Source organism: Thamnophis elegans, chromosome Z (assembly GCF_009769535.1).
Source record: "Thamnophis elegans isolate rThaEle1 chromosome Z, rThaEle1.pri, whole genome shotgun sequence".
Lineage (NCBI taxonomy): Eukaryota > Metazoa > Chordata > Lepidosauria > Squamata > Colubridae > Thamnophis > Thamnophis elegans.
Genome location: NC_045558.1, coordinates 132,060,060 through 132,085,752, shown reverse-complemented (window position 1 = coordinate 132,085,752; position 25,693 = coordinate 132,060,060). Strand labels below are relative to the sequence as shown.

General features: G+C 40.0%; 1 protein-coding gene across 1 annotated transcript; it reads right to left on the bottom strand.

The window, feature by feature from the left end:
- Positions 1-7,308: 7,308 nt before the first annotated feature.
- On the bottom strand, positions 7,309-25,632 carry LOC116521832 (vomeronasal type-2 receptor 26-like). The gene is made up of 6 exons (XM_032236480.1): positions 25,592-25,632; positions 18,991-19,282; positions 17,255-18,094; positions 14,947-15,174; positions 12,310-12,436; positions 7,309-8,210 (listed from the first exon to the last, which is right to left on the bottom strand). The coding sequence occupies exons 1-6, from the start codon at positions 25,630-25,632 to the stop codon at positions 7,309-7,311; spliced, it is 2,430 nt and encodes an 809-aa protein (XP_032092371.1).
- Positions 25,633-25,693: the final 61 nt, after the last annotated feature.

The following is a 25,693-nucleotide window of genomic DNA, read 5'->3' as shown; positions in this document are numbered from 1 at the left end:
TTGTTTTTCATAAGATTTGCATTGTTGAAACCAGTGCATGTTATTGAGATACTAAAAGTAAGCTTAGAAGTCTAAGATGACTCCTTTCCTGAGCACACTCGATTAGATAAATTTTATACAAACTTCCAGAACATCTGGAGATGTTGTCATAAATGATTCAACCTGTATTGCATCATTATAGATCTTGAGATACTCATTGAACTCTGCATAGCTTTACAAATTTCATGTATTTAGCACTTGTAGTATTGGTCTGTAACAGTGTGGTTCAGTGGTGGGTTTCACATTATATTGCCACCGGTTCACCACACGGAGACCCGCTCGCTTCACAGGTCTGAACTGGCTGAATACCACCAGACTAAAATCCTGGGAAAAAATGGATCACTGGTTGACTTCTCCAAATAAAATTTGCTTTCATTCAGCCAGAAAAGTCAAATTGTAGACTATATTTTTTCTAGTGACTAGACACACACACACAAACATATAGTGGTCATTTGACAATGTGGCTGTGGCCAACTCACGTCGATGGGCGCTTTGCCTTAGCTATTACAATGTAATAAGGGTTAACCGGAGAGGCAGTTTCTGTAAGCAGGGAATAAAGATGAGGTTAGAAACAACACCAGAATTTTTCCTTCCTGCCTTCCTTACAGCATTAGCCCTGTAAAGTGAGGAAAAAATAAAATAAGATTTCTTCCAACAACCGGTTCTCCGAACTAGACTCCTTCCTAGACTCCTTTCAGTCTGGTTTCATGCCTGGATACTGCACCGAAACCGCCTTGGCCGCGCTGACTGAACACCGGACATTCCTCTATCCTGGTGCTCCTTGACCTCTCAGCGGCCTTTGATACCATCGACCATGGTATCCTTCTGCGACGGCTGGAAGAGGTGGGAGTGGGAGGCACCGTTTTACGGTGGTTCTCCTCTTACCTCTCTGGCAGGTCGCAGTCGGTGTTTGTTGGAGGGCAAAGGTCGACCCCTAGGCCCCTTAAATATGGGGTGCCACAGGGCTCGGTCTTGTCCCCCATCCTATTCAATATCTACATGAAGACACTGGGTGAGATCATTTGTCGGCACTGGATTATATACCATCAATACGTGGATGATACACAGCTGTATCTCTCCGCCCCATACCAGTTCAGCGTAGCAGTGGAAGTGATATGCCAGTGCCTGGAAGCTGTCAGGGTCTGGATGGGAGTGAACAAACTTGCACTCAATCCTGACAAGACCGAGTGGCTGTGGATGTTGCCCCCGAAGGACAGGCCAGATAGTCCATCCCTAAGCCTGGAGGGTGAAAATTTACACCCCTCAGAGAGGGTCCACAACTTGGGGGTCCTCCTGGATCCGCAGCTGACATTAGAACATCACTTGTCGGCTGTGACCAGGGGGGCCTTTGCCCAGGTTCGCCTGGTGCACCAGTTGCGGCCCTATTTGGATCGAGAGGCACTTCAAACAGTCACTCACGCCCTCGTCACCTCAAGAATTGACTACTGTAACATGCTCTACATGGGGCTGCCCCTGAAAAGTGTTCAGAGACTACAACTGGTCCAGAATGCAGCCATGCGAGCGATACTGGGTGTACCAAGATACACCCATGTTACACCTATCCTCCGCGAGCTGCACTGGCTTCCTATCGGTTTCCGAACATGATTCAAGGTGCTGGTTATCACCTTTAAAGCCCTTCATGGCCTAGGACCCGGATATCTGCGAAACCGTCTTCTGCTGCATACCTCCTAACGGCCGATAAGATCGCACAGGGTGGGCCTTCTCCAGGTGCCGTCAACCAGACAATGTCGGCTGGCGGCTCCCCAGGGGAGGGCCTTCTCTGTAGCCACTCCGACCCTATGGAATGAACTACCCCCAGAGATCCGGACCCTGCCCACTCTCATGGCCTTCCGAAAGGCTATCAAAACCTCACTACTCCGGCAGGCCTGGGGCTGTTGACCCCATGACTGTGGTCCAGGCCCGACCAGATTGAGTGCATGATGTGGTTTTTAATCTGTTTTGCTCTGTTTTTTTAATCCTTTAATTCTTTTTTAAAATGTATTTTCTGTAAGCCACCCAGAGTCTTTCGGGATTGGGTGGCCTATAAATTTATTAAATACTAATACTAAATACTAACTGCTTAGAAAGTACAAACCGGTTCTCCCGAATAGGTGTGAATCGGCTGAATCCCATCTCTCTCTCTCTCTCTCTCTCTCTCTCTCTCTCTCTCTCTCTCTCTCTCTCTCTCTCTCTCTCACACACACACACACACACACACACACACACACACACACACACACACACACACGTGTGTGTTGTGTGTTTTGAGTTTCAAAAATTTTAGGTGGGAGCATGTGACTGAGTGGGTGTGGCCACCTTGACCTCACTCACACCCATGCCCACTTAGCCACATGCCCCCCCCCCGAAAGGGGATCCTAGGATCATTGCAACATTGTTTGTTAGGTACTAATTTGCAGTTGGTGAAATGGATTGCCAAATTTACTGTAAAGTTTATGGAAATAAGGTCAAAGTTGGTGCGGCAGAACATGGTAGATTGTAGGAAAGCCCACTTGATGGGGTAGACGTAGGGGTCACATTGTAATAAAATTTTGAGCATGTTTAACTTGTATCTTAAATTATTGCATTCTATTCTGATTATATTTCAAATTGTATTTTATTCCATTTACATTTTAAATTGTGGTTTATTTCAATCTCATTTTAAACTGTAGTTTTTGTCCCTGGAACTTAGTATTTTGATATGGCCCAAGGGCTAATCAATAAAGATTAATTGATTGAACCCTAGAGAGAATTCACTGTCATATCTGTTGACCCATAAAGTCTGTCATCTTGGAAAAGAATGGATCGCTATTAATGCTGCTTGACTTCTCCAGATAAAATTGGCTTACATTCAGTCAGAAAAGTCAAATTTTAGACTATATTTATTTTAAAGTGACTCGTGTCACCAATAGTTTGAATGAGAAAGGGATGCAGAACCTCCCACTGAGATGACTCCAGAAGTCATAAGAGGAGAATTTCCACTAGAAGGACATTCACCCAAACTTTACCAAAGGGTAGGAAATAAAAGAGCCAGCTAGTGAACCTAATAAGGGCATGTACTATGTTAATTCTTTACCCAAGAATTATATATCCACAGGATGATGCACTGGAAGTAAGTCAGTAAGAAGAAAATGTGATTTTAAAGAAATATCTGATGCAGAAGTCTTCAGGCATTTTATGATGGCTGTAGCTTCCTTTGGAACAGCAAAGTAACTCCTGAAGAATGTTTTTTTCCCCCATAAAATTTGCATTAGCTCATGAACTGTGCATGATGATAATCCCAAAAGCAGCCTCTTGAAGGTGACAAGTGATCTTTATTGGTTGACCCATAAAAAGCAGAGAAGAAAGGAAGGGGAGAGGGGGAAATGGGGAGGATGTAGGGGAGGCTGCAGTTGCTGATGAAAAATATGAAAAATAAATATTAAAATCAAGCTTAGAAGTCCAAGACAACTTCCTTCTTGAGCAGTCTTGATTGGGTAAATTTTATACAAACTTCCAGAATATCTGGAAACTGTTCTTATTGTGCTATAAATGATGCAACCTATATTGCTTCATTGCAGATATTGAGATATTCAGTGAACTTTGTAAGGCTTTACAAATCTCATTTTTTAGCCTTTCTAATATTGGCCTGCAACAGTGTGGTTTCAATTCAATTCAGAACAGACCTGGAAGGGACCCTGAAGATCTTCTTGTCCAACCCACTGCTCAAGCACGAGACCATGTACCATTTCAGACAAGTGGTTGTCCAACCTCTTAAAAACTTCCATTGATGAAGGTTAGACGTTAGTAGCAGTATAAAAAAAAGGCAAATGGATCTGGCACTATTTCTGTTCAGCAGAAACAAAAAGAGAGACAGGAAATTCTAGTGAGGATTCATGGTTATATCTGTTGACCCATAAAGACCAAAATCTTGGAAAAGAATGGATCACTGTTAATATTGGTTGATAAAATTTGCTTTCATTCAGTCAGAAAAATCAATACACTATTTTTTCAAGTGACTAGAATCATCAATAGGTTGAATGAGAAGGGGATGCAGAGACTCTTGCTGAGGTGAGACACTCTAATAGTCATAACAGGAGACGACCACCTAAAAGATTATTCCCACAAACTTTACCAAAGGGTGGGAAAATAAACCCAGCTAGTGAACCTAACAATAGCTTATAATTGGACAATGGGTCCCAACCTTTCAGACCTCGGGAACCACTAAATTCATAATTTTAAATCCCACGGACCATGCTCACCACATGACCACAGAGATGTCTTTGAACAGCGCTGGCTGTTTGATTTTGAAATGTAGATGAGCAATGCCCCATACAGTCAGGAATGACTAGCATATATGTGTGAGGTGAACCTTTACTTATGCCTTTAGCTAAGTATAGACCCTAAAGAATGAACTGTATGATTTCAGCCAGGATTACTTCCAATTCTGCTAATTATACCATAATAGCCACATTTTTGCTTATTATATTTGCTGTAGCTGTCGTAACTCTATATCCACGTTCATAATTCCCTCATCTACCACTGCACCAACTAATGAATTAGATTCATTTGATTCAGAATGTTACATAAATACAATCGTTACAAACTCTAGTACATAATAGATGGATTTGGATATCATGTCCCTGACTGCGGATAGACTGCGGATTTTGTATTGGCCTTGTGGACTTTGCTTTATTGGAACTTTGGTGTGCGTGTGGGGGGTTGCTTGAAGATGAGTTTATTGCAGGCAGAATTTTGGGAATGTCATTAGGAGCTTGTGGTGTTTTAATAAAGCCCTTAAACTCTTTGTGTGTGTGTGGACTGAATTGGATTTCTCTTCTTTTTCCTTTTTGAAATATTTTTCTTACATTTGTATTGAAAATAATTTTGGTGTTCTTCTTATGTCAAAATTATAGGAACCTTTCAAGCACCATGAAAACCTGACCTTTAATGTACCTCTCAAAATTGATGCCTCAAGGATTTATCTCATTGTGCTATTCCCATGTTGGACACAGACAAAAAGCAAGATTGCTTAAATAATTCTCTTTATGAGATGCTCCCTTTTATTCAGATAGCAATAGCAGTAGACTTATATACCGCTTCATAGGCCTTTCAGGCCTCTCTAAGCGGTTTACAGAGAGTCAGCATATTGCCCCCAACAATCTGGGTCCTCATTTTACCCACCTCGGAAGGATGGAAGGCTGAGTCAACCCTGAGCCGGTGAGATTTGAACCGCTGACCTGCTGATCTAGCAGTAGCCTGCAGTGCTGCATTTAACCACTGCGCCACCTTGGCATCATGATGATAATGTAGCATTTGGGGGGAAAGACACAAGCCAGAAGCCCAGTGCTGGAAGCCAGGAGGGAGAAGATCTCCACAGCTACCATGTATTTGCCTTTGGTACTCATGTAGGCTGGGACAAATGACAACCACACACTGCAAAAAACCAGCATGCTGAATGTTATGGATTTGGTTTCCTGGAATGTGTCTGGTAGCTTCCTAGCTTGGAAGGCTGCAATAAAACTGACTATAGCCAGGAAACCCATAAAAGACAAAACACTATAAAACATGACAACCGACCCTTCATTGCATTCCACAACGATTTCAGAAATGAAGGAGTGCACAATTACAGCCCCGGAGAGAGGAGACTCTCGGATGGAAGCCAGAGGCAGCGGTGCAGCCGGGTCTCTCGCCCTCAGAGGGGGGAAGGGCCAGTTGGGAGAGGGGCTTTGGTCCTGCTGCCTCTGGTGGATGAAGCTTCACTGGCCTGTGGCGAAGATTCCGTCTCTCATCCCAGAGCCATGGGTCTTGGGATATTCTGCGGAGTCCCCCAGGGAAGAACGCCACTGCCAGGTACTTTTAACCATATATTTTGCCCCCATGTCTGCAGAATGCTGCAAAAAACCATGAATACAGGCCAGTTGTTGAATGTTTCAAATTTGATTGGAACACTCAATAAGGTGACCACAGTATGTGTGTGTGTGTCTGTTTCTGTGTGTATGTGTGTGTGTGTGTGTGTGTGTGTGTGTGATAGAGACAGACAGAGAGACAGACAGAGGCACAGAGAGATAGAGGGAATAAGAGAGACACAGACACAGAGGGAGGGAGGAGAGAGATACAGAAAGAGAGAGAGAGAGAGAGAGAGAGAGAGACAGACAGACAGACAGACAGACACACAGAGTGAATCACGTAGAGAGACACAGAGGGAGGAAGGGAGGGAGAGAGAGGCAAACACACACACACACAAACACACACACAGAGACAGTCAGACTCACACAGATAGAGAAAGAGATATCCCCATATCTGCAGAATGCTGCAAAAAACCATGAATACAGGCCAGTTGTTGAGTGTTTCAAATGTGATTGGAACACTCAACAAGGTGACCACAGTATGTGTGTGTGTTTCTGTTTCTGTGTGTGTGTGTGTGTGTGTGTGTGTGTGTGTGTGATAGAGACAGAGGCACAGAGAGATAGAGGGAATGAGAGATACATAGACACAGAGGTAGGGAGGAAAGATACACACACACACACACACACACACACAGAGAGAGAATCACATAGAGAGACATAGAGGGAGGAAGGGAGGAAGGGAGAGAGAAGAAAAGACACACACACACAAACACACACACACAGACAGTCAGACTCACACAGAGAGAGAAAGAGAAAGAAAGGAAGAAAGAAAAATAAAAAAGAAAGAAAAAGTGAGAGAGATATGAAAGAAAAAAAGAAAAAAGGGACAGAGAGACAAAATGAAGCAGAGAGAGAGGGAGAGAGAGAGAGGGAGAGAGAGAAAGAAAACACATGGCCGGCAAGCCATTCCCACAAAGGAAGCCACACCCACAGAGTAGGTTTGAAAATTTTTTGAAACCCACCACTGGACGTTAGACACACAACAACAGACACAGGATGGAAATTCCACCTAAAAGTTGGTCTGTTAAAGGTATTGAAGAATTGAACTCTTGAAAAAAATGGGGGTGAACTGATAATTACCATATTTTTTGGAGTATAAGACACTCTGGAGTTTAAGATGCACCTTAGTTTTTGAGGAGGATCGTAGCTGCTGCAACTCAGAATCTATATCCACATTCATAATTTCCTCATCTACCACTGCATCAAGTAAAACAATAATTATATCACTTTATCTCAAACTGCTTCTATTAGGAAATAATTGGTGTCTCTTCAGATGGCATAAAAATAACTAATTTCTTTGAAGTAAGTCACACATTACTGTGTGATAGGCTTCATTGCAAGCTGTTTAGGGGCTGGGTGGGCTAAAACTTTCTAAAAGTATTGGTCAATGCCCTCTTTTTATTAACTGCTCTCGTTTGTTAAGATCAGGTCTCACTATAATAATGTAACATTTGGGGGAAAAGACACAAGACAGGAGTCCTGCACTGGAGGCCAAGATGGAGAAAATCTCCACAGCCACTGTGTATTTTCCTTTGGTGCTAATGTACGCAGGGACAAACGACAACCATACACTGCAGAAAACCAGCATGCTGAATGTGATGGATTTGGTTTCCTGGAAAGTGTCTGGTAACTTCCTAGATAGGAAAGCTGCAACAAAACTGACAATAGCCAGGAAGCCCATAAAAGACAAGACACTATAGAACATGACAGCTGACCCCTCATTGCATTCCACCACAATTTCAGCAATGAAGGAGTGCTTATCCAAGTCTGGGAAAGGGGGAGAAATTCCAAGCCACACAATGCAAAGAAGACTTTGAATAAAAGAACAACAAAGAACAATGGAAAGGGTTAGTTTTTTCCCAACCCAGGTCCTCATTCGGGATCCTGGTTTGGTGGCCATGAAAGCAAGAACCACAGTGATGGTTTTGGCCAGCATACAAGAAACAGCCACTGAGAATATGACCCCAAAAGCAGTCTGCCGAAGGAGACAAGTGATCTTCATGGGTCGACCGATAAAAAGCAGAGAACAAAGGAAGGAGAGGAGGAGGGAGAGGAGGAGGGTATAGGAGAGGCTGCGGTTGTTGGCTTTAATGATGGGTGTATTGTGGTACTTCAGGAACACCCCTAGTACAAAAATTGTGATGAAAGAAAGGATAATGGCCACTGTCACCAAACTGCTTCCTAATGTTTCTTCATAAGAGAGGTATGTCAATTCCTTGAGAAGGCAGAAATCCTGCTTATTGTTAGGATACTGATCATCAGGACATTTGAAGCATGTTTGCATATCTGTTAAAACAAAAATAAGTAGAAAACCAAGAGATGAGAGGCCACCAATCTGAGAATCAAGGTATAAAAACATATACTCAAAATTTATGTTAAGTGAAATAAGTTGCGTGAAGAAAGAGAATGGAGTGGTGTATAAATGTAAATCATGATGATAGTAATGGCACAGTCCCTTCATGTGCATTTCTGCTTGGATGAAACTAATTGATTAAGCTCCATTTTTAGGTAGTTCTATAGGTATGATCACAATTGGATGCTCAGTTTATGACAATAATTTATACCTTTTCAGATATGGTTGTAAAGTGAAATTTCATCTGACCGCATTGCACAGTGACCACAATTCTATCCCTCCCTATTGCAATTGTTAATTGAGAATCTGTCAGAGTATATTCATGAACTGGAATAGGGCTTAGGAACAATGTCAGCCAATGGGAGCTGAAACACATGGGAGCCTGGGTGTGGCTTAGCTCTGTAGTTCCGAGTCTGTGCTAAAGCTGAAAACTAGTCTGCTGCTGGAACTGATATCAATCTCTATTCTCTACCACATTGGAAGAACCACTCTTGGTATTGTATATATGTTTCATGTGTTATGTGTTAATGAGAGAAGTTAATGAATCCTGCTGCATCAGTTACCCGTTTGTGCTTTCTGGATTTTATTGCTGCAACAAACTCTGACAGAATCTTGGATGAGTATCCACCTAAATCCAAGCCATTACAAATTCATTCACTCTGGGCTCTGAGCCAAAGCTACCTGCCTATCCCCTCCCCACACATTTATGTCCTTCTGGCTACCTGCACCCTGCCTTGTAGCTGACAAGCCTCCACAAGCACCAGCATTCATTTACACTTGAGCCAGCAAGTGTCAGCTGCCTTCTTTCCCAATTTCCTGAAATGTCTATTCTCCTTTTTTAGCTCCCTTCACACCTGGTTCCCCACACCAGCATTTCTCCTTTTACAACCCATCTCCCCAAGGTTGTGCATGGGATGCATATCAAATGCATGTGTTCCAAAGCAAACTTTCCAAAGGAAGTGTGATATTTTTCTAAGGTGTTTCAGAGATCATGCAAGTTTATACTGAGATAGAGTCAAGGTCATGTGAAGTGTTAATATCACTTTACAATGCCTTGTAGGACAACACTTGGTATATTGCATCAAGGTTTGGTTGCAATGATATAAAAACAGGTTGAGTGCAGAGAAGAGCAAGACAGGATAAAACACAAGAAGAATGGTTGATAATGGTTAAATAAGTCTGACAACTAGAGATAAGCTAATTTTAATAACAATTCAAGGGCAACGAGATTATTTGAGAGATCTTTTAAGCAATAAAGTGCGGAGAGAAGTTTATAAAAACTTTATAAAGGAGCTGAAAAGAGAATTGACAGAAAAACTGGGGAGAGAGATAAAATTGTTTTGCCACTGGAAAGATACAGGTTGATAATGAAAGTTGATGATAAAAAGTTAGTTAATTTTTGGTGATTAATAAGTAGGAATTTCAGTATTTTGTAAATTGTTTTAGATTGTTATTAAATGTTTATTCGTTAACATATAATTAACTACATAAACAATAATGAAATGATAACCTCAATTAGTATAAGTAACTTGGTTATAAATTGTAAATTGGGACTTGGCGAAAAGACCTATAAATTTTATTAATAAATTTTTGTTTAGATCTTGCTATAAAAAGGTATAATTTCTTTTGGGCCTGATGAGAGGAGAGGTGATATAAATAGTAAATAATTTTTAGTTAACTACAATAATAATAAGGAAATGTTAATGAATAATGTTTATATATGTTTATGTATGTATGCATGTATGTATGTATGTATATGTATGTGTGTGTGTGTGTGTGTGTGTGTGTGTGTGTTGATGTATTGGCAAAAGCAAATTGGATATAAGCTTTAAATTGTGAGTTGGTAGGGAAAAAAAGGGGGGAATGCTTAAATATCTTATTAACTGATTTTGTTTGTAAAGGTGTAATGTTATTGGAGGTTTATTGAAATTGCGAATGAATGCCAGTAGGTGGTTGTGTCTTTAAATACAAATGATTTCAGATAAAAGCACATTTAAATAATTGCAGTTAAATGAGAATTGTGGTACATTGATAATAAAATACATAAAGATTTTTGATTTAAAATGTACAATTCAATATGAATGAAGTATATGTAATGATTGTGGAAGAAAAGCACGAAATGTATTCGTAACCAATCGACACGCTTTCTACAAGATGTAATGAAGGATGATTCTTTTTTTGTGTTTTTGTTTAATTAAAACAATAAAAAAACCTTTTTTTAAAAAAAGAAGAACGTTTGAGGAATTGGGTATTAGTAGTTTAAGGAAAAGAAGGATTATGGGTAATACGATAGCAATGTTCCAAAATCTAAGGGGTTGCCACAAAGAAGAGGGAGTCAACCAGAGGTGATATTCAGCCAATCCTGACAGTTTCTGGAGAAGTGGCAGTGGAAATTTTGAGTAGTTTGGAGAACCAGCAAATAGGCTGGCCCCACCCCCGCTGCCTCCCAGCCTCCCAGCTGATCTGCTTTTGTTGCCCTAAACAGGAGAACGGAGCTGGAGAGCAGGCTAGTGGGGTGGGGAGGGTATGGGGATTTTGCAGTATCCTTCTCCTGTCACACCCACCAAGCTATGCCCACCAGGTCAAACCACATCCACCAAGCCATGCCCACAGAACCAGTAGTAAAACATTTTTGAATCCCACCACTGGAGTCAACTTATTCTCCAAAACCCCTGAAGAAGCAATGCATCGAAACTAAGCAATGAGATAACCAACATAAAAATAAGGATAAATTTCCTAATGGTTAGAAATAACTAGTTGGTGAAATGATTGACCTCCAGAACCTCTGGGTGCTCCAACACTGGAAGTTTTTAAGGGGAGATTGGACAACTATTTGTCCTGCCTGAGCAGGCAGTTGGACTAGAAGTTCTCCAACAGAATAATAAAAAGTAATGGTGTTATTCTGTTTATGAAGATAGTGCATCTTTACAAAAGGCTGAGAATGCCATGTGTTTGCCAGACAACCTGGGTCCAAAAAGCAAGACAGAAAAGGGAGCCAGGGGCTTCTGCTGTAGCATTGGTGGTTGGGTAGAAAAGCAGAAAGCTGGGTGCCAGTAACTGAGAAAGGAGGAGTATAGGAGAAAGATCAGTGTCGGGAACAGGGGAAAAAAAAACAGCTGTGGAACAAATGAATATTGGTTCTTGCTGGTGCATAAAAAATAGGGTACACAACAGTGATGGAATTCAAATTTATTTTACTATTGATTCTGTGGGTGTGGCTTTGGGGGTGTGGCATGGCTTTGTGGGCATGGCTTTGTGGGCATGGCAGGGGAAGGATATTGTAAAATCTCCATTCTCACCCTACTCCAGGGGAAGGATACGGTGAAATCTCCATTCCCTCCCCACTCCAGGGGAAGGATACTGTAAAATCTCCATTCCCTCCCCACTCCAGGGGAAGGATACTGTGAAATCTCCATTCTCACCCCACTCCAGGGGAAGGATACTGTAAAATCTCCATTCTCACCCCACTCCAGGGGAAGGATATGGTGAAATCTCCATTCTCACCTCACTCCAGGGGAAGGATACTGTAAAATCTCCATTCTCACCCCATTCCAGGGGAAGGATACGGTGAAATCTCCATTCCCTCCCACTCCCTTTTCCCTTCTGTAAGCCACCCGGAGTCCTTCGGGATTGGGCGGCCTATAAAAAAAATTAAACTTACAAACTTACAAACTTACAACTCCAGGGGAAGGATAATGCAAAATCTCCATTCTCGCCCCACTCCAGGGGAAGGATACTGTAAAATCCCCATTCTCACCCCACTCCAGGGGAAGGTTACTGCAAAATCCCCATTTCCTCCCAATCAGCTGGAACTCAGGAGTCAGAGAATAGATGGAGGAGGGGCCACTCAGAATTGGTATTTACTGGTTCTCCAAACTATTTTAAATTTCCACTACCAGTTTTCCAGAACTGGCCAGAACCCGCTGATTATCACCTCTGGTACAAATGTGTGAAAAGTTATTCATGCTTGAGAAACTGAGTGCAATATCTAAATGATGGAGGACATCTGGGCTCTTTCATAACATCTCTTACCTGTTTGATTTGTGATCTCTCCCCGTGGACATGGAACACAATCATAGCAGCAAAATGGTTTGTCATCTAGTTTGGTCTTTCTGTAACCGGAAGGGCAGTTATCGTTACACAGGGAGACAGGTAATACCTGCCCATGAAGGAAATAAAGTATGTTAATATTTTTTGGGAAAAAATATTCACAGAGAGTAATTGCAATGTTTTGAGGTTGCGGTGCTGAACAACATCTTTGCAACCTTCCTGAAGGAGCTCAGAAACAAAAAATAATTCAAGGTCCATCCTTCATAGATCAGGCCAAGAAGACGGTGGACTTCTTCTTACTCCACACATCGACTGGATGGTTTAGCAGTTGCAGGTGGTGCTCTTGTTAGCTCCCCTAAATTGTGAACTTAACTTAGATGACTTAATGAATTATGAATTCTTAAGCTTTTTTTGTTGCCAGGGTAGCTTCTGAATTCTGTGGCTGCCTCTGGTTCTGAACAAAATTGAAGCTAAGTGATCAAAACGGCCCCAGGTGAGATACTTCTGACCAAAGCAAATGAAATAATATATTTAGCCCTATTAAAACTATTGGCTGGAATCAGATTTTTTTTTAATATCAGGTATGTGAAAGAAAACTAAAAAATGAACTATTTCTATTCATATTTTTTATCCCAGTTTACTTTATCTTCCTTACATGTTTTTGGCAATTTGGATCGTTTGTCATGGAAAGGAACAGCAGGATGTCTCTTTCTACAGATGAACTTCAGCAATACAGACATTAGAACAAGAGCAATATGTGCTCAGAATTGTTGACCCATTACTATTTTGGCAACATGTTGGTGGCAGCTAATTTTGCTGAGTTTTTTTTTTTTTTTCAGGGAAGGACTGAATTTCTTCCCATAAGAAAATTCACCATTCAACAGAAATTTAGCAGCCGTATCCACGGAATGCTGGCAATATTTGGAAAAGAATCTTGAAAGTAAGATTTACCAATATCCTTTTTGAGATCATTGCTTAGCTTTTAATGTAAGTTTCATAAAACTATACAAAGGGTGGAGGAAGGAAAAGCAACAAAACTGTGTTTCACGTAATATTATCTTCCTTGTATTAACCAACATACACATCTACAAGCACAGTGACTGTAGAACAGTGATGATGAATCTTTTCAGCATCGAGTGACCAAACCAGAATGCATATGCATATGCACAAGCCAGCTGTTCTTTGAGGATGCCAAAGCATTGGAAAATTACCCCGAAACAGCCTGATAATGGCCCAAAAATGGCCTGAAAACCGCCTAAAAAATGCCCTGTTTTGGGGCCATTTTCAGGCTGTTTTTCGGTCCTTTTTGGCATATTTTTGGGCTGGAAACCCCCCCTTCCAAAATGGCCTGAAAATAGTCCCAAAGCAGGGCATTTTTGGACTGTTTTCAGATGATTTTGGGGGCTAAAAAGGTCTGAAAAAAAATCTGAATATGGCCATGAAAACAGCCTGTTTTTTGGCTGTTTTTCAAGCCATTTTTCAGCACTCTGATGCCCACGAAGACCAGTTGGCTGGAAACCAAAAGAGCAGCTGATGACAGCGCACATACCCATAGAGAGGGCTCTGCATGCCACCTCTGGCATGCGTGCCATAGGTTTGCCATCACGGCTCTAGAATAAGGAAATAGATATTATGACAACACAACAGAATCTCCTGATTTGTATTTGCATAGAATCCAGGAGTATTTGTGGTGATAGTCCCTGGCTACTAATGGCACACAAACTCTGGCAATCAAATCCTTACTTTTGTTTTAATTGTATGCTCTACTCACTTGATAAAAACAGAATAGGGCTCTGAAGCCAGTAACCACAGCTAAGACCATCCCCATAGTGTGAACAGTTTGTGTCCCTCTACAGAAGTTATCAACCAAGCTACATATTGTTGCCCTGAAATGTTGAATCTATCACTAGAAAAACTCAGCTTCCCCAACAACTCCCGTGATTGAACTAAAGTAAATCAAAGTGGTGCTGGAGAAGTCCCTTGAACTGCTAGACGATCAAACCGGTCAGTCCTAGAGGAGATCAACCCTGACTGCTCTTTAGCAATAGCAATAGCAGTTAGACTTATATACTGCTTCATAGGGCTTTTAGCCCCCTCTAAGCGGTTTACAGAGTCAGCATATTGCCCCCAACAATAATCTGGGTTCTCATTTTACCCACCTCGGAAGGATGGAAGGCTGAGTCAACCCTTAGCCGGTTAGATTTGAACAGCCGAACTGCAGAACTGCAGTCAGCTGAAGTAGCTTGCAGTGCTGCATTTAACAACTGCGCCACCTCGGCTTTAGAAGGCCAGATCCTAAAGATGGAACTCAAATACTTTGTCCACCTAATGAGAAGGAAGGACTCACTGGAGAAGAGCCTAATGCTGGGAACGATTGAGGGCAAGAGAAGAATCGGACAACAGAGAAGGAGGTGGCTGGATGGAGTCACTGAAGCAGTAGGCGTGAGCTTAAATGGACTCCAGAGGATGGTAGAGGACAGGAAGGCCTGGAGGAATGTTGTCCATGGGGTCGTGATGGGTCAGACATGACTTTGCAACTAACAACAATAACAAAGATTTCCATGAACCTTTTTGGAATATTGGTCAAAGTGATCAATGTGGACATGATATGGATGCTACCTGATTAAACCAAGTGGGCCAGACGATGTCATCCTCCCTAATGGTCAGCAGGTGATGTGAGAGTGGGTCTGGATCTATGGCTCCCACCTTAACTCTATGGAAGGATTGGTTTGGGAAAGTGACCCAGTTTATGACATCAAATCTTCCTACAAATTCTCCATTTTCATCAAAGGAAATTTTGTCCCCAGCACTGTTATTGAATGAAACTCCTCGCAGGAAATGGTGTAGCTAGACGACAAAGTGGAAAAAAATTGGAAAAGATATAAAAGCATGATGTGGAGGCTGATTGTAGATGCTTTGCAAAATGATGGCATTTGATGGCATTCATCATATTGGTGACAATATGCCATCAAATAACTAAAAAAAACATTCTCAGCACAATTACAGAACTTTCAATGTGAGATTGCATCATTGTCTAGAATATTAAAGCTTCTTATTCCATAGTAAATAAATTAGTAAAGTTTTGCAGGTTTAATGTCTGAGCAGGTTTCTCACAGATTATAAAATGTATATTTATTTCTCAGAGAAAAAATATGAGAATTTTCTGCAAATCTAATGTTTCTCTTCATATATTGAAAACTTTCAAACCTTGAGAGGCATAAACAGATATTAGATTCATAGTTGTGTTTTTAAGATGCCTTGAAAAAAATCTTAATTGTAGTAGTTTGAGGTCAAAATGAATCTGTTAAGATTTTCATCATCTCCCTCTTCTTTTCCAAAAGAATTTAATAACATTATGAAATTTTTAAAAAAAAAATAAAAATAAAAATGCATGAGAAAGTAATTTTATGCAACCTTATGTAGATATAGTGAGATGAATATGTCAGAATGTTTGAAAGCTATAACAACTAGTTTATATATAAATTAGAATAAAGCTGTACATGCTACTGAACAAAGAGCTGAAGATAAAAACGGATAATTCTAGAAGTAAAAATATCAAAATTAAAATTCACTTTAGACCTGTTGAGGCTAATCTTATAAAACTTTTTGCTACAAAGCCCTCTTGAGCTAGAGATTTTTTTTTTATTTAGAAATGAGCCATGATCCCAATAAATCTGGCAGACTCATTCAGTCATAAATTTCATAAGACTTCTGAAAAAAAATAAAAACGTTGAATAAGAGGACATAGTTTAACATTAGGACGGATTTCATCATTATCACCATCACCATCTTTCAATGACCCCCATAATCCCTTGTGGGGTGAGCAGAGTATTTAATGGCCAGATGCTCTTCCTGTTACCAATGTGGAGTTTTGTTTAGCAGAAATATTCTCATTGTGCCCAGAAAAAGAAACATCTGCTTCTACATAGGATCGAACTCACAGTCCCCTGATTATCCATTCTGACAAAGACAATGGAGATAATCCAACATGGGGAAAAGGTTCCATTGAACAAATAAAGGGAAATAATTCACATCCAATTTGGAATAGATTTTCTTTATGGAAATGGCATCACACGAACCTTGCAACAGTGGCAGAAATGAAAACAAAATTGCTAGCGAAAATGCCCAGAACATATCATATGGGGCAGGAGGACCATGGAGAAAAGTAATCTAGAACAAAGGAGAATTTTCCTAATGGTGAGAGCAATTAACCAATGGGATGGTTTCCCTTCAGATGTTGAGGGTGCTCTATCACTGGAGGCTTTTAAATAGAGACTAGGTAGCCACTTGCGTGGAATGGTATAGGATCTCCTGCTTGAGCGGGGGGTGAACTACAAGATCTCAAAGATCCCTTCCAATGATGCAGTATGGAGCAGCTCATCCCAGCCTTTTTCTCTGCTCTATGCTTGAATCACAGATGTTCATATAAGCATCCAATTTGAAGATAACATTGATTCTTCTTCATGGTAATAAGGTTTGTGATCCCAAGCATGTCACCAGGATCAATTGAATAAAATAAACTGATAATTCTTCCATCAACAGGTGAAAAAGGGAAATAGAATAGGATAACAGAGTTGGAAGGGACCTTGGAGGTCTTCTAGTCCAACCTCCTGCTTAGGTAGGAAACCCTATACCACTTTAGACAAATGGCTATCCAACATCTTCTTAAAAACCTCCAGTGTTGGAGCATATACAACTTCTGGAGGCAAGTTGTTCCACTGATTAATTGTTCTAACTGTCAGAAAATTTCTCCTTAGTTCTAGATTCCTTCTCTCCTTGGTTAATTTCCACCCATTGCTTCTTGTTCTACCCTCAGGTCCCTTGGAGAATACTTTGACTCCCTCTTTTTTGTGGCAGCCCCTGAGATATTGGAACACTGCTCTGTCTCTCTACAAACATCCTGCACTTCTCTCATAAGGAGACTTACCTTCCATGACTGTTGTTTAAGGGTTTTCCAAGATCTTTGCCTGTTTATAGATGAGTACAGGGCTTGTAAAGCATGCGCAACAGCATAGACGGCATTGTAGACGCAGTAACTGTGGGCAGTCATTCTTGTTTCAAAAACAGCCATGGGAAGAGTCTCCAGCTTCTCCGCTCCAGTGCAGATATTCTGTTCCACGGACTCATTAGGAAAGTTTGGAATCAGGCAATTGAAAAGCTGTTGCCAGATCTCTTTTAAGAAACCATCTGCTTTGTGCAAAAAAGGATTCCTCATCCGAACAAATTCCTGAAATCCGGACACTTCCTTGGATTGGATTGCCAGGGATATGGCGCCATGGAGGAAATCTGTGCTCCAGTGTCTTTGAAACAAGACAGATGAAAAGTCCACATCTGCTGTCATGATCCACACTTTGGCTTTTTTGTCTGCCTTATCATAAAATTCTGAAACTTGAAGTAAACCCCATAAAGATGTTATCCCATGAAATTCTCCATGAAAAATCACTGCATTAGCTCTGCTGCTCCAGGCAAGGTTTAATTTAGCATGGGATGCTTCCATAAGCGCATCCATATTGCCAAACAGCCCCCCAGGTAAAGTTTCAATGAAACCGAAACAGATGCCATGCTGTGAAAGGAAAGGTAATATCTTCTGGAGCAATAATTCTGTCTGACGGCCCATGTTAATATAAAATACGCCCATCCATATCCACTTGAAATGAAGTAACAGCTGGAGAATCCCATAATATTGATAATCTGCGTTGGGAAGCATCCAATGGAAGGACATTGCTTTATTCTGTGTATTCATCTCTGGGGCAGAAGAGTAGGCAAGCTAAGAGAAGGTAGCAAAAAATGAAGAGAAGGAGAAAAACAGAATAGGAGAAGGGTTGGTCTTAGAAGGAATTGGTTATTTAGATATTTTTTTGTTTGTGATTGCACCAAAACCCTCATTAGGTTGTGATTTCTAAAACTATACTGCCTTTCTTTGACTGAAACCATGTGGTCTGATACTCATGGGAATTTTTCCTTTTGTGACCTGTTAAATGGAAGCCTCCCAATATTAAAAAAAATAGTAAAATAGGTAATAAAAGTAAGTATTAAGACAAAATACAAGGTAATGGTAAAGGTTCCCTTCACACATATATGCTAGTTGTTCTGAACTCTAGGGGGCAATGCTCATCTCTGTTTCTAAGCCGAAGAGCCAGTGCTGTCTGAAGATATGTCCTAATCATGTGGCCGGCATGACTAAATGCCGAAGGCACACGAAATGCTGTTACCTTCCCACCCAATGTGGTTCCTATTTTTCTACTTGCATTTTTATGTGCTTTCAAATTTCTGGATTGGCAGAAGCTGGGACAAGTAACGGGAGCTCACTCTGTTACATGACACTAGGTATTTGAAGTGTCAAACTGCTGACCTTTCTGATTGACAAGCTCAGCATATTAGCCACTGAGCCACTGCATCCCTCAATGCAAAATATACTTGAATGGAAATACTGAATGTAATCTGAATTTCAGAAGTAAATATTTCCATATTTTGGCTTATTTCAGATACTTCCCTGACCGAGTTCAATTATTTGTTCATCCTTTTTTATTCTGCCTTAATTATAATTCAAATTAGTAGCCAAATCTACATTCTGGAACCAAACATCTTATGTTTGGTATTCAACAAGCATGGGAATTGTTATGGATTTCTTCCATTTTTCGTTATTCCCTGAACAAAAAGTACCTGTGCAATCTTGTAGGGACTCAGAATGGCTGCTATGTAGAAGAAATCATTTGAGTTAGGACCTCCAATGACTGCTACGAGATTGTTCTGGAAATCACATTTATAGTTTGGGATGAATCTGTCTGGTGTGGAGAGGATTTTCATCATTGCCTCATATGTCAGTTTTGGATTAAAATAGTTATTATAGATGTTGAAGCCAAGGGTGACATTGGTCAAGATCTGGTGATTTCCATTAATCTCCTTCACAGCAAATACCAGAGCCAAAACGTGTTGATAGGTCTGAGTTAATAATCTGCAATACAAGTGAACAATAATAAATACCTTCAGTGCATACATATGCTTACAAAGAGACCCAGTTGCAGTTTTAATAACTCTGAACTTGATCACAATCTGAATGAATAACAAATATATTGTAAATCTCTCCATATTTACTATCATTAATTTGAATGGTAACAGCTAAATATTAAAAAATAAATCAAGAATCTGCTTCTACAAGATTTGTCTTATAAATTTTCTCTGCAAATCCATGGTGGAATGAATGCTTGCCATTTTAAATTTTGGTTCATATGCAACATACTTCCCTCCACCCCAAAATAATGTAATGTGAAGACAGCTGTCCTTTCTCTGAAAATATCAGTATCTCCAAGAATGAGGTTCTATGGATGACAAAGTCTTCTAACTTCCTAAACTAAAAATGATTTTTTTTCAGAAATAGGAAGAAATGCTTACTTAGATTATAGATGTTTTGTTTTATCACCTTATTGACAGAAATATTGTCTGTCTGTCTGTCTGTCTGTCTGTCTGCCTGCCTGCCTGCCTGCCTGCCTACCTGCCTATCTATCTATCTATCTATCTATCTATCTATCTATCTATCTATCTATCTATCTATCTATCTATCTATCTATCTATCATCTATTCAAATAATTTAACAACTGGTTCTCTGCCCTAATGATTTCTTCCAACAACCAGTTCACCAAACTGCTCAGAAAGTTAACAACTGGTTCTCTCGAACTGGTGCAAACTGGCTGAATCCCACCACTGGTTTTGTACTTTTGGACTTTCAACATTCTTTTGATGTAGCTAGTAACAATGTAGAATTAGTTCACCTAGTTGCTTTTTTCTCTCTGGTTTTTGGAGGGTTGATAACATTTGGTATCTGCCTGTCTGCCTCTCTGCCTGCCTGCCTGCCTGCCTGCCTGCCAGCCGTCTGTCTGTCTGTCTGTCTAATCTATCTATCTATCTATCTATCTATCTATCTATCTATCTATCTATCTATCTATCATCTATCTATCATCTATCTATCTATCTATCTATCTATCTATCTATCTATCTATCTATCTATCATCTCTCTCTCTCTCTTCCATCCAAAATCCACCCCATCTCCCTCCCCAAAATAAACAAACTCTACAATCACCACTTCTATTATTAGCAGGATAGAGATAAAACAGATGTGTAAAGCATCCAACTTCTTACATAAAAAAAGCAGAGAGGTCTTCAAAAGGATGTCTTGTGAATGTGACATCCTCCGAAACTACAAAGCTGTGAGAAATTATACCACCAAGTATGGAATCTCCTGGTTCGTGGTATATATGAACAAATGGACTGGAGTCACCCAGGGTGCCTTCTGAAAAAGAAACTTTGCAAATGCTCCTAGGAAACACCCCTAACACCAATATTCCAACTATAAGATATCCAAATCTTCCTGCAGAAAATCCATTCACTTCGCCCATGACTGGTGAAATATTCTCCAATATGACAGTCAGGATTTAGCTGGAGAGTTAAACAAGCTGAGAATAAACCAGCTTTTCAGCTACAAGTCCTCCGTATTCAAAGTTTCAGAGACCAAAGGGAAGGTCTCCTTTATGTTTAAAGCGGTGTCCACATCCTGTTGTATTTTACAGGGAGTTGCCAAATGAAAAGGAGAAGTTAGTCAAGATTATAAGGACAGGGCAGATGATTACCTCACCAGAGTTCTTCCTGATTCAACAGTGAGGAAATATTTCTTCCCTCTGGTGTTGGACAGCCAATTTTCAGCTTATTCCCCTGGTGCAATTAGTCCATAGTACACAATAACTATTTCAAATGATACGAGGGGAAAATAGTGATCCCAACAGATGAATAACTGCTAAATATTTTTTTTTGTAAGTTTTGCATTGTTGAAACCAGTGCATGTTCATGAGATACTAAAAGTAAGCTTAGAAGTCTAAGATGACTCCTTTCCTAAGCACTCTCAATTGGATAAATTTTATACAAACTTCCAGAACATCTGGAGATGTTTCCTAATGTGTCATAAATGATTCAACCTGTATTGCATCATTATAGATCTTGAGATACTCATTGAACTCTACATAGATTTACAAATTTCATTTATTTTTATTTATTGTAGTATTGGTCTGTAACAGTGTGGTTCAGTGGTGGGTTTCACATTATGTTACCACCGGTTCACCACACGGAGACCTGCTCGCTTCACAGGTCTGAACTGGCTGAATACCACCAGACTAAAATCTTGGGAAAAAATGGATCACTGGTTGACTTCTCCAAATAAAATTTGCTTTCATTCAGCCAGAAAAGTCAAATTGTAGACTATATTTTTTTCTAGTGACTAGACACAAACACACAATATATCACAACCCCTGGCATGCCCAAATATGGGAGGAAGTTCACTGCTTCCATTCTCTGTCCATCGGCTCATCATAAGAGACCATCCAGACAGAAATCCAATATTTTTACTGTTGCCTTTGTTACATTCGTGTTGTATTTGTGCTGATAAATAAATAAAGGGAGACTAGTATAGATCTATTTCAAGCTATTTAGCTCTCATCACTTAGCCAATCCCAGTAAGGGTATGGCTAGCCGATGAGAGCTAAATAGCTTGAAATAGATCTATACTAGTCTCCCTTTATTTATTTATCAGCACAAATATAACAAATGTAACAAAATGGCAACAGTAAAAAATATTGGGTTTCTGCCTGGATGGTCTCTTGTGATGAGCCGAAGGACAGAGAATGGAAGTAGTGATCTTCCTCCCATATTTGGGCATACCAGGGGTTGTGACTTTATATATATATATATATATATATATATATATATATATATATATATATATATATATATATATATATATATATATATATATATATATATTTTTAACAACCGGTTCGCTGCCATAATGACCAGCTGGGTAGGCATAGCTCAGTGGTCATGTGACAATGTGGCCATGGCCAACTCACATCGATGGGCGCTTCACCTTAGCTGTTACAATGTAATAAGGGTTAACTGGAGAGGCAGTTTGTGTAAGCAGGGCAATAAAGGTGAGGCTAGAAACAACACCAGAATTTTTCCTTCCTGCCTTCCTTACAGGATTAGCCCTGTAAAGTGGGAAAAAATAAAATAAGATTTCTTCCACCAATCAGTTCGGAGAACTGCTTAGAAAGTTACGAACTGGTTCTCCCGAATAGGTGTGAATCAGTTGATCATATATCCCATCACTGATTGATATACATACATATACATATACATATACATATACATATACATATACATATACATATACATATACATATACATATACATATACATATACATATACATATACATATACATATACATACATACATGTGTGAGTGTGCGTGTGCACATGCGCACGTGCGTGTGCGTGTTGAATTTCAAAATTTTTAGGTGGGAGCATATGACTGAGTGGGTGTGGTCACCTTGACCTCACTCACACCCATGCCCACTCAGCCACATGACACCCCCACCCACCCACCCAGAGAGGGGATTCTAGGATCCCAGGATCATTGCAACATTGTTTTGTTAGGTACTAATTTACAGTTGGTGAAATGGATTGCCAAATTTACTGTAAAGTTCATGGAAATAAGGACAAAGTTGGTGCGGCAGAATGTGGTAGATTGTAGGAAAGCCCACTTGATGGGGTAGACGTAGGGGTGAAATTGTAATAAAATTTTAAGCATATTTAATTTGTATCTTAAATTATTGCATTCTATTTTGATTATATTTTAAGTTGTATTTTATTGCATTTACATTTTAAATTGTGGTTTATTTCAATCTCATTTTAAACTGTAGTTTTTGTCCCTGGAACGTAATATTTTGATATGGCCCAAGGGCTAATCAATAAAGATTGATTGATTGAATCCTAGAGATAATTCACTGTCATATCTGTTGACCCATAAACTCTATCATCTTGAAAAAGAATGGATCGCTATTAATGCTCTTTGGCTTTCATTCAGTCAGAAAAGACAAATTTTAGACTATATTTATTTTAAAGGGAGTCGTGTCACCAATAGTTTGAATGAGAAGGGGATGCAGAACCTCCCACTGAGATGAGACTCCAGAAGTCATAAGAGGAGAATTTCCACTAGAAGAACATTCCCCCAAACTTTACCTAAGGGTGGGAAATAAAAGAGCCAGTGAGTGAACCTAATAAGGGCATATACTATGTTAATTCTTTACACATGAATTATATATCCACAGAATGATGCACTGGAAGTAAATCAGTAAGAAGAAAATGCGATTTTAAAGAAATATCTGATGCAGAAGTCTTCAGGCAGTGTATGATGGCTGTAGCTTCCTTTGGAACAGCAAAGTAACTCCTGAAGAATGTTTTGTTTTCATAAAATTTGCATTAGCTCATGAATTGTGCATGAAGATAATCCCAAAAGCAGCCTCTTGAAGGTGACAAGTGATCTTTATTGGTTGACCCATAAAAAGCAGAGAAGGAAGGGGAGAGGGGGAAATGGGGAGGATGTAGGAGAGGCTGCAGTTGCTGATCTTAATGACAGAGATATTAAAATAGATGTGAAAAATAAATATTAAAAACAAGCTTAGAAGTCCAAGATGACTCCTTTCTTCAGCAGTCTTGATTGGATAAGTTTTATCCAGAATATCTGGAAACTGTTCTTATTGTGCTATAAATGATGCAACCTATATTGCTTCATTGCAGATATTGAGATATTCAGTGAACTTTGTAGGGCTTTACAAATCTCATTTATTTAGCCTTTCTAATATTGGTCTGCAGCAGTGTGGTTTCAATTCAATTCAGAACAGACCTGGAAGGGACCTTGAAGATCTTCTTGTCCAACCCACTTCTCAAGCAGGAGGCCATGTACCATTTCAGACAAGTGGTTGTCCAACCTCTTAAAAACTTCCATTGATGAAGGTTAGAAATTAAATAGGGCAGTGTAAAACAAAAAGGCAAATGGATCTGGCACTATTTCTGTTCAGCAGAAACAAAAAGAGAGACAGGAAATTCTAGAGAGGATTCATGGTTATATCTGTTGACTCATAAGGACCAAAATCTTGGAAAAGAATGGATCACTGTTAATATTGGTTGATAAAATTTGCTTTCATTCAGTCAGAAAAATCAATACACTATTTTGTTCAAGTGACTAGAGACATCAATAGGTTGAATGAGAAGGGGATGCAGAAACTCTTGCTGAGGTGAGACACTCCAATAGTCATAACAGAGGACGACCACCTAGAAGATTATTCCCACAAACTTTACCAAAAGGTGGGAAAATAAACCCAGCTAGTGAACCTAACAATAGCTTATAATTGGACAATGGGTCACCAACCTTTCAGACCTCAGGAACCACTAAATTCATAATTTTAAATCCCATGGACCATGCTCACCACATGACCACCGAGATGTCTTTGAACAGCGCTGGCTGTTTGATTTTGAAGAGGCAGATGAGCAATGCCCCATACAGTCAGGAATGACTAGCATATATGTGTGAGGTGAACCTTTACTTATGCCTTTAGCTAAGTATAGACCCTAAAGAATGAACTGTATGATTTCAGCCAGGATTACTTCCAATTTTGCTAATCATACCATAATAGCCACATTTTGCTTATTGAAACTGCTGTAGCTATCGTAACCCTATATCCACGTTCATAATCATCTACCACTGCACCAACTAATGAATTAGGTTCATTTGATTCAGAATGTTACATAAATACAATCATTACAAACTCTAGTACATAATAGTGCGATTTCTCCGCAGGTCGCCCATGAGGCCAATGATGAAGGAAGACTCGGACACAGGTCTTTCTCGGGGATGAGACGACCCGGAACAGAGTCCGGAGGCCTCTTTTATTGAGCATACACAAAGAAAGGGTGGAGTTACAAGGTCTATGTGGACCAATCATGGTTGTACAAGTCTATGGTATATGGTAACTCATTTACTACCATGTAGACCTCTGAACCTAGAGAATGCCCATAGTCAGCAAATAAATCTTTTACTAGCATGCAGACCTTTGACCCCTACTTAATACTACAGAGTCAGCAAGTGGTAACCTCTGCCCTACTTAGTGTTGAGAGTTAACAGGTTGTAACCTCTGACCTTATGGTATGGTTAATCATTACTGCTGTTGTATACGTATTCCAGCATACCTATGCATGCCTACACTTATGTTACAACATAATAGTTATATCTTTGAGTCAGTGGTGTGTTTCAAATTTTTTTGGAACCTATTCTGTAGGTATGGCCTGCTTTCCGGGTCTACTGGTGGAACCTCTTCTAACTGGTGCGGTAGATTTGAGGAACCAGTTCTACCGAATAGGTGCGAACTGGTAGGAACCCACCTCTGCTTTGGGTGATACTCTGGATCTATTTCAAGCACCATGAAAACCTGACCTTTAATGTACCTCTCAAAATTGATGCCTCAAGGGATTTATCTCATTGTG